This window comes from Oncorhynchus mykiss, chromosome 24 (assembly GCF_057628025.1).
Source record: "Oncorhynchus mykiss isolate SJ-2025 chromosome 24, ASM5762802v1, whole genome shotgun sequence".
Classification (NCBI taxonomy): Eukaryota; Metazoa; Chordata; class Actinopteri; order Salmoniformes; family Salmonidae; genus Oncorhynchus; species Oncorhynchus mykiss.
In genome coordinates this window covers 37,391,523-37,402,500 of record NC_143045.1, presented here as the reverse complement: position 1 = coordinate 37,402,500, position 10,978 = coordinate 37,391,523, and the positions used below count along the sequence as shown (strand labels likewise).

The 10,978-nt window shown below is 46.0% G+C and overlaps 1 protein-coding gene and 1 long non-coding RNA gene across 2 annotated transcripts in view; both read left to right on the top strand.

Annotated features, from left to right (window-relative positions):
* The window catches only part of LOC149972428 (uncharacterized), a 503,925-nt gene that overhangs the window by 156,029 nt on the left and 336,918 nt on the right, over positions 1-10,978 (top strand). The gene's annotated exons all lie outside the window — the stretch shown is intronic.
* zbbx (zinc finger, B-box domain containing) overlaps positions 1-10,978 on the top strand; it is a 121,259-nt gene that overhangs the window by 60,961 nt on the left and 49,320 nt on the right. Inside the window, exon 17 of the mRNA XM_036961521.2 lies at positions 2,391-2,534. Coding sequence (XP_036817416.2) covers positions 2,391-2,534 — 144 coding nt within the window. The remainder of the gene's footprint in view (positions 1-2,390; positions 2,535-10,978) is intronic.

Sequence of the window (10,978 nt, the reverse complement as noted above, 5' to 3'; positions counted from 1 at the left end):
TGTTAGTGGTGGCTGTTTAACAGTCTGATGGCCTTGAGATAGAAGCTGTTTTTCAGTCTCTCGGTCCCAGCTTTGATGCAGCTGTATACACTGTGATCTGTGTAAAGCCTGCTCAACAGCAGTATAGCCGTCGCAGGAGACAACCTATTGAGACACTTCCATGCCACAATAAGTCAGAGTTCTCGGTCAATGTCAACAGTCCATCATGACACTCCTATCCAAAGAGCTGTTATAAAACCAGCCGTTATGGCCACAGAATATACACACACAAAATGGCTACTATTCAGAATGGGTGTTGGGACACTGTACTTTAGGTTCCCTGCCTGGTTGTGTTGCTGTGTATGAGAAAGAAGAGGATATTAAAGTGCTTGGGTTTCCATCAAGACAACATCACACTTCCATCAAGACAACATCACACTTCCATCAAGACGACATCACACTTCCATCAAGACAACATCACACTTCCATCAAGACGACATCACACTTCCATCAAGACGACATCACACTTCCATCAAGACGACATCACACTTCCATCAAGACGATATCACACTTCCATCAAGACAACATCACACTTCCATCAAGACAACATCACACTTCCATCAAGACGACATCACACTTCCATCAAGACGACATCACACTTCCATCAAGACAACATCACACTTCCATCAAGACGACATCACACTTCCATCAAGACGACGTCACACTTCCATCAAGACAACATCACACTTCCATCAAGATGACATCACACTTCCATCAAGACAACATCACACTTCCATCAAGACAACATCACACTTCCATCAAGACGACATCACACTTCCATCAAGACAACATCATACTTCCATCAAGACGACATCACACTTCCATCAAGATGACATCACACTTCCATCAAGACGACATCACACTTCCATCAAGACAACATCATACTTCCATCAAGACGACATCACACTTCCATCAAGATGACATCACACTTCCATCAAGACGACATCATTACTTCCATCAAGACAACATCACACTTCCATCAAGACGACATCACACTTCCATCAAGACGACATCACACTTCCATCAAGACGACATCACACTTCCATCAAGACACCATCACACTTCCATCAAGACGACATCACACTTCCATCAAGACGACATCACACTTCCATCAAGACGACATCACACTTCCATCAAGACACCATCACACTTCCATCAAGACGACATCACACTTCCATCAAGATGACATCACACTTCCATCAAGACAACATCACACTTCCATCAAGATGACATCATACTTTTGTACAATTGCTTGTTTTTCGTTGGATGCCTGCGTCTGGAAGCTTGGAGTGCATTTGTAGTTCATTGAGGTTGATGGATTACATAGCTCTCTATTGGACAGAAATGTATAATCCAACATTGTCACATAGAACAGGAAGTCTCAGACATTCCAACATTGTCACATAGAACAGGAAGTCTCAGACATTGTCACATAGAACAGGAAGTCTCAGACATTCCAACATTGTCACATAGAACAGGAAGTCTCAGACATTCCAACATTGTCACGTAGAACAGGAAGTCCGGGACATACGTGGTATGATTAGAGAGAATGCCTGACCTACACCGCTATCTTCTCATCACACTGGACCGGTACCCCCTCCCGCCCTCCCTCCCTCCACACCTGCATTCAGACACAGACATACAATAAGACAGCAGTATGAATACTGTGTAGCTCAGGGTGTGCAGGCTTTCATTACAGACCAGCTATAACCCACTTGTCTCCACTAATTTTTTATTTTTTTTAAACAACTAAATATGCGTTGGTCATTTGTGATCTTAGTTTAACTCTACTGTCAATCCAAGTCAGTAATGTCAGATTTTTGTTTTAAGGGGAGCAGTCCCCTTCACATAAAACAACCTGGAACAGGAAATGTCCTTTTCACCACATGGTCAAACAGAGCCGTTCGTCTGCCATGATCGTTAAGCTCCAAAGTTAATGGGAGATAAAGGTTAGAGGAGGGATATCACCTTGACAACGCTCTTCTCTCATTTATGTCTCTCCATCTGCCTCCTCTTTTTTCCAGAGGGCTATGATCCAACAGGTTTTATGTGTCTCTCGCTCTCCTTATCAGTCCTTTCTCTCTCTCTCTCTCTCTCTCTCTCTCTCTCTCTCTCTCTCTCTCTCTCTCTCTCTCTCTCTCTCTCTCTCTCTCTCTCTCTCTCTCTCTCTCTCTCTCTCTCTCTCTCTCTCTCTCTCTCTCTCTCTCTCTCTCTCTCTCTCTCTCTCTCTCTTTCTTTCTCTCCCTCTATCCACTTACCTTTAGTGATCTGAAAGGTGAGAGCAACATTGTGGACTGTTTTGTCACTGGTCTCTCTCTCTCTCTCTCTCTCTCTCTCTCTCTCTCTCTCAGGGGCAGACAACTGGATGCCCTGTAGCAGCTTCAGAGGCTGTGCTGAGGAACACCTGGTTACCACGGTGATGATGAACAGCCTCAGTCACATAGCCACACCCACCCGGAGAGGAGCATCCTCTGGTCAGGGGCTGTATACATCTGGTACGAGTTGTCTCTCTGGTGCCTGTGTGTGTGGGCTGTTTACATCTGGTACGAGTTGTCTCTCTTGTGTGTGTGTGTGTGGTGGTAATACTACGGAGATATCTAGTCCTTGGGTGGGATAAGTGAGTTAGCCTGCAATCTTAACCTCAATATTATATATATCATAAGTAGTTCAAGCCTGGTTCCTAAGAGTGAAGAGTTAAACATGCTATGTCCATTTCACGTTTGTCCTTCATGATCTAGGAAATATAGATTTGTTAGTGTGTTTGTAAGATCCCCAGGAGTAGAGCTCACCTCTGTTTCTTCCTGTTCTGTGGTTTGATCCCCAGGAGTAGAGCTCATCTCTGTTTCTTCCTGTTCTGTGGTTTGACCCCCAGGAGTAGAGCTCACCTCTGTTTCTTCCTGCTCTGTGGTTTGACCCCCAGGAGTAGAGCTCACCTCTGTTTCTTCCTGCTCTGTGGTTTGACCCCCAGGAGTAGAGGCCATCTCTGTTTCTTCCTGTTCTGTGGTTTGACCCCCAGGAGTAGAGGCCATCTCTGTTTCTTCCTGTTCTGTGATTTGACCCCCAGGAGTAGAGGCCATCTCTGTTTCTTCCTGTTCTGTGGTTTGACCCCCAGGAGTAGAGGCCATCTCTGTTTCTTCCTGTTCTGTGATTTGACCCCCAGGAGTAGAGCTCACCTCTGTTTCTTCCTGCTCTGTGGTTTGACCCCCAGGAGTAGAGGCCACCTCTGTTTCTTCCTGTTCTGTGGTTTGACCCCCAGGTGTAGAGGCCATCTCTGTTTCTTCCTGCTCTGTGGTTTGACCCCCAGGAGTAGAGGCCATCTCTGTTTCTTCCTGCTCTGTGGTTTGACCCCCAGGAGTAGAGGCCATCTCTGTTTCTTCCTGTTCTGTGGTTTGACCCCCAGGAGTAGAGCTCACCTCTGTTTCTTCCTGCTCTGTGGTTTGACCCCCAGGAGTAGAGGCCACCTCTGTTTCTTCCTGTTCTGTGATTTGACCCCCAGGAGTAGAGCTCACCTCTGTTTCTTCCTGCTCTGTGGTTTGACCCCCAGGAGTAGAGGCCATCTCTGTTTCTTCCTGTTCTGTGGTTTGACCCCCAGGAGTAGAGGCCATCTCTGTTTCTTCCTGTTCTGTGATTTGACCCCCAGGAGTAGAGGCCATCTCTGTTTCTTCCTGTTCTGTGGTTTGACCCCCAGGAGTAGAGGCCATCTCTGTTTCTTCCTGTTCTGTGATTTGACCCCCAGGAGTAGAGCTCATCTCTGTTTCTTCCTGTTCTGTGGTTTGACCCCCAGGAGTAGAGCTCACCTCTGTTTCTCCTCTCCTCCTCATAAATCTGTGTTGGCTTGTCTCGTATTTACTCTCAAACACACAGAACTCCATTTAACCTGCAATTAATGCAGCTCAGATTCCTGCGTATGGATACACTTTCCTGTCACCGACAACGCAGGTTTCATAAAGAGATTATACCGTGTTATCAGTCACACACACACACACACACACACACACAGGGAGAGAGAGGATTGGGAGCTGGTCCAGTGGTGTGTTCCTCTCCTCTCATCACTCTCTAGGAGCTCAGAAACACTGAGGTAATCTGTTTACGTTGTGACACGGCTAATACCGCCTGCTGCTAATCAAATCACTACAGTCCCTTTGCGAAACCATCTCTCCCTTCCTCTTCCTCACCCCGCTCCCTCCGCCTTTCTTCTCTCGAAGTCTGTACCATGTCTTTCTTTTACGGTGTTTATGACCCAGTTTTACCCAGGACGGCTCTACTCTGTCTGTTTATGACCCAGTTTTACCCAGGACGGTTCTACTCTGTCTGTTTATGGCCCAGTTTTACCCAGGACGGCTCTACTCTGTCTGTTTATGGCCCGGTTTTACCCAGGACGGCTCTACTCTGTCTGTTTATGTCCCAGTTTTACCCAGGACGCCTCTACTCTGTCTGTTTATGACCCAGTTTTACCCAGGACGGCTCTACTCTGTCTGTTTATGGCCCGGTTTTACCCAGGACGGCTCTACTCTGTCTGTTTATGACCCAGTTTTACCCAGGACGGCTCTACTCTGTATGTTTATGGCCCAGTTTTACCCAGGACGGCTCTACTCTGTCTGTTTATGGCCCAGTTTTACCCAGGACGGCTCTGCTCTGTCTGTTTATGGCCCAGTTTTACCCAGGACGGATCTACTCTGTCTGTTTATGACCCAGTTTTACCCAGGACGGCTCTACTCTGTCTGTTTATGGCCCAGTTTTACCCAGGACGGCTCTACTCTGTCTGTTTATGGCCCGGTTTTACCCAGGACGGCTCTACTCTGTCTGTTTATGGCCCAGTTTTACCCAGGACGGCTCTACTCTGTCTGTTTATGGCCCAGTTTTACCCAGGACGGCTCTACTCTGTCTGTTTATGGCCCAGTTTTACCCAGGACGGCTCTACTCTGTCTGTTTATGGCCCAGTTTTACCCAGGACGGCTCTACTCTGTCTGTTTATGGCCCAGTTTTACCCAGGACGGCTCTACTCTGTCTGTTTATGGCCCAGTTTTACCCAGGACGGCTCTACTCTGTCTGTTTATGACCCAGTTTTACCCAGGACGGCTCTACTCTGTCTGTTTATGGCCCAGTTTTACCCAGGACGGCTCTACTCTGTCTGTTTATGGCCCAGTTTTACCCAGGACGGCTCTACTCTGTCTGTTTATGGCCCAGTTTTACCCAGGACGGCTCTGCTCTGTCTGTTTATGGCCCAGTTTTACCCAGGACGGCTCTACTCTGTCTGTTTATGGCCCGGTTTTACCCAGGACGGCTCTACTCTGTTTATCATATCCAGTAAGACCCAGGATGGGACATGCCCCCCTCAGAGAGAGACACACAGCTTAATGTGAGCTCGCACATTTTTCAACATGTTTTTTACAAAAGGATAGTTTTGAGTAAGAGAAACTTAGATTTTTCGTCAGGGACATATACAGGATACTACCCTCCACAACACTATGTCACCAGGACATATACAGGATAATCCCCTTCACAACATAACCATCACTATGTCACCAGGACATATGCAGGATACTACCCTCTACAACACTATGTCACCAGGACATATGCAGGATACTACCCTCCACAACACTATGTCACCAGGACATATACAGGATACTACCCTCCACAACACTATGTCACCAGGACATATACAGGATACTACCCTCCACAGCACTATGTCACCATGACATAAACAGGATACTACCCTCCACAACACTATGTCACCAGGACATATACAGGATACTACGCTCCACAACACTATGTCACCAGGACATATACAGGATACTACCCTCCACAACACTATGTCACCAGGACATATACAGGATGCTACACTCCACAACATAACCATCACTATGTCACCAGGACATATACAGGATACTACCCTCCACAACACAACCTTCACTATGTCACCAGGACATATACAGGATACTACCCTCCACAACACAACCTTCACTATGTCACCAGGACATATACAGGATACTACCCTCCACAACATAACATTCACTATGTCACCAGGACATATACAGGATACTACCCTCCACCACACTATGTCACCAGGACATATACAGGATACTACCCTCCACAACATAACCTTCACTATGTCACCAGGACATATACAGGATACTACCCTCTACAACACTATGTCACCAGGACATATACAGGATACTACCCTCCACAACACTATGTCACCAGGACATATACAGGATACTACCCTCCACAACATAACCTTCACTATCTCACCAGGACATATACAGGATACCACCCTCCACAACACAACCTTCACTATGTCACCAGGACATATACAGGATACTACCCTCCACAACACTATGTCACCAGGACATATACAGGATACTACCCTCCACCACACTATGTCACCAGGACATATACAGGATACTACCCTCCACAACATAACCTTCACTATGTCACCAGGACATATACAGGATACCACCCTCCACAACACAACCTTCACTATGTCATCAGGACAGATACAGGATACCACCCTCCACAACACAACCTTCACTATGTCACCAGGACATATACAGGATACTGCCCTCCACAACACAACCTTCACTATGTCACCAGGACATATACAGGATACTACCCTCCACAGCATGGCCTTCACTATGTCACCAGGACATATACAGGATACTACCCTCCACAGCATAACCTACACTATATCACCAGGACATATACAGGATACTGCCCTCCACAACACAACCTTCACTATGTCACCAGGACATATACAGGATACTGCCCTCCACAACACTATTTCACCAGGACATATACAGGATACTACCCTCCACCACACTATGTCACCAGGACATATACAGGATACTACCCTCCACAACATAACCTTCACTATGTCACCAGGACATATACAGGATACCACCCTCCACAACACAACCTTCACTATGTCACCAGGACATATACAGGATACCACCCTCCACAACACAACCTTCACTATGTCACCAGGACATATACAGGATAATCCCCTTCACAACATAACCATCACTATGTCACCAGGACATATACAGGATACTACCCTCTACAACACTATGTCACCAGGACATATACAGGATACTACCCTCCACAACACTATGTCACCAGGACATATACAGGATACTACCCTCCACAACACAACCTTCACTATGTCACCAGGACATATACAGGATACTACCCTCCACAACATAACATTCACTATGTCACCAGGACATATACAGGATACTACCCTCCACCACACTATGTCACCAGGACATATACAGGATACTACCCTCCACAACATAACCTTCACTATGTCACCAGGACATATACAGGATACTACCCTCTACAACACTATGTCACCAGGACATATACAGGATACTACCCTCCACAACACTATGTCACCAGGACATATACAGGATACTACCCTCCACAACATAACCTTCACTATCTCTCCAGGACATATACAGGATACCACCCTCCACAACACAACCTTCACTATGTCACCAGGACATATACAGGATACTACCCTCCACAACACTATGTCACCAGGACATATACAGGATACTACCCTCCACCACACTATGTCACCAGGACATATACAGGATACTACCCTCCACAACATAACCTTCACTATGTCACCAGGACATATACAGGATACCACCCTCCACAACACAACCTTCACTATGTCACCAGGACATATACAGGATACCACCCTCCACAACACAACCTTCACTATGTCACCAGGACATATACAGGATACTACCCTCCACAGCATGGCCTTCACTATGTCACCAGGACATATACAGGATACTACCCTCTACAACACTATGTCACCAGGACATATACAGGATACTACCCTCTACAGCATAACCTTCACTTTGTCACCAGGACATATACAGGATACTACCCTCTACAGCATAACCTTCACTATGTCACCAGGACATATACAGGATACTACCCTCCACAGCATAACCTTCACTATGTCACCAGGACATATACAGGATACTACCCTCTACAACACTATGTCACCAGGACATATACAGGATACTACCCTCCACAACACAACCTTCACTATGTCACCAGGACATATACAGGATACTACCCTCCACAACATAACATTCACTATGTCACCAGGACATATACAGGATACTACCCTCCACAACACTATGTCACCAGGACATATACAGGATACTACCCTCCACAACATAACCTTCACTATCTCACCAGGACATATACAGGATACCACCCTCCACAACACAACCTTCACTATGTCACCAGGACATATACAGGATACTACCCTCCACAACACTATGTCACCAGGACATATACAGGATACTACCCTCCACCACACTATGTCACCAGGACATATACAGGATACTACCCTCCACAGCATAACCTACACTATATCACCAGGACATATACAGGATACTGCCCTCCACAACACAACCTTCACTATGTCACCAGGACATATACAGGATACCACCCTCCACAACACAACCTTCACTATGTCACCAGGACATATACAGGATAATCCCCTTCACAACATAACCATCACTATGTCACCAGGACATATACAGGATACTACCCTCTACAACACTATGTCACCAGGACATATACAGGATACTACCCTCCACAACACTATGTCACCAGGACATATACAGGATACTACCCTCCACAACACTATGTCACCAGGACATATACAGGATACTACCCTCCACAGCACTATGTCACCATGACATATACAGGATACTACCCTCCACAGCACTATGTCACCAGGACATATACAGGATGCTACACTCCACAACATAACCATCACTATGTCACCAGGACATATACAGTATACTACCCTCCACAACACAACCTTTACTATGTCACCAGGACATATACAGGATACTACCCTCCACAACACAACCTTCACTATGTCACCAGGACATATACAGGATACTACCCTCCACAACATAACATTCACTATGTCACCAGGACATATACAGGATACTACCCTCCACCACACTATGTCACCAGGACATATACAGGATACTACCCTCCACAACATAACCTTCACTATGTCACCAGGACATATACAGGATACTACCCTCTACAACACTATGTCACCAGGACATATACAGGATACTACCCTCCACAACACTATGTCACCAGGACATATACAGGATACTACCCTCCACAACATAACCTTCACTATCTCACCAGGACATATACAGGATACCACCCTCCACAACACAACTTTCACTATGTCACCAGGACATATACAGGATACTACCCTCCACAACACTATGTCACCAGGACATATACAGGATACTACCCTCCACCACACTATGTCACCAGGACATATACAGGATACTACCCTCCACAACATAACCTTCACTATGTCACCAGGACATATACAGGATACCACCCTCCACAACACAACCTTCACTATGTCACCAGGACATATACAGGATACCACCCTCCACAACACAACCTTCACTATGTCACCAGGACATATACAGGATACTGCCCTCCACAACACAACCTTCACTATGTCACCAGGACATATACAGGATACTACCCTCCACGGCATGGCCTTCACTATGTCACCAGGACATATACAGGATACTACCCTCCACAGCATAACCTACACTATATCACCAGGACATATACAGGATACTGCCCTCCACAACACAACCTTCACTATGTCACCAGGACATATACAGGATACTACCCTCTACAACACTATGTCACCAGGACATATACAGTATACTACCCTCCACAACACTATGTCACCAGGACATATACAGGATACTACCCTCCACAACATAACCTTCACTATCTCACCAGGACATATACAGGATACCACCCTCCACAACACAACCTTCACTATGTCACCAGGACATATACAGGATACTACCCTCCACAACACTATGTCACCAGGACATATACAGGATACTACCCTCCACCACACTATGTCACCAGGACATATACAGGATACTACCCTCCACAACATAACCTTCACTATGTCACCAGGACATATACAGGATACCACCCTCCACAACACAACCTTCACTATGTCACCAGGACATATACAGGATACCACCCTCCACAACACAACCTTCACTATGTCACCAGGACATATACAGGATACTACCCTCCACAGCATGGCCTTCACTATGTCACCAGGACATATACAGGATACTACCCTCTACAACACTATGTCACCAGGACATATACAGGATACTACCCTCTACAGCATAACCTTCACTTTGTCACCAGGACATATACAGGATACTACCCTCTACAGCATAACCTTCACTATGTCACCAGGACATATACAGGATACTACCCTCCACAGCATAACCTTCACTATGTCACCAGGACATATACAGGATACTACCCTCTACAACACTATGTCACCAGGACATATACAGGATACTACCCTCCACAACACAACCTTCACTATGTCACCAGGACATATACAGGATACTACCCTCCACAACATAACATTCACTATGTCACCAGGACATATACAGGATACTACCCTCCACCACACTATGTCACCAGGACATATACAGGATATTACCCTCCACAACATAACCTTCACTATGTCACCAGGACATATACAGGATACTACCCTCTACAACACTATGTCACCAGGACATATACAGGATACTACCCTCCACAACACTATGTCACCAGGACATATACAGGATACTACCCTCCACAACATAACCTTCACTATCTCACCAGGACATATACAGGATACCACCCTCCACAACACAACCTTCACTATGTCACCAGGACATATACAGGATACTACCCTCCACAACACTATGTCACCAGGACATATACAGGATACTACCCTCCACCACACTATGTCACCAGGACATATACAGGATACTACCCTCCACAACATAACCTTCACTATGTCACCAGGACATATACAGGATACCAC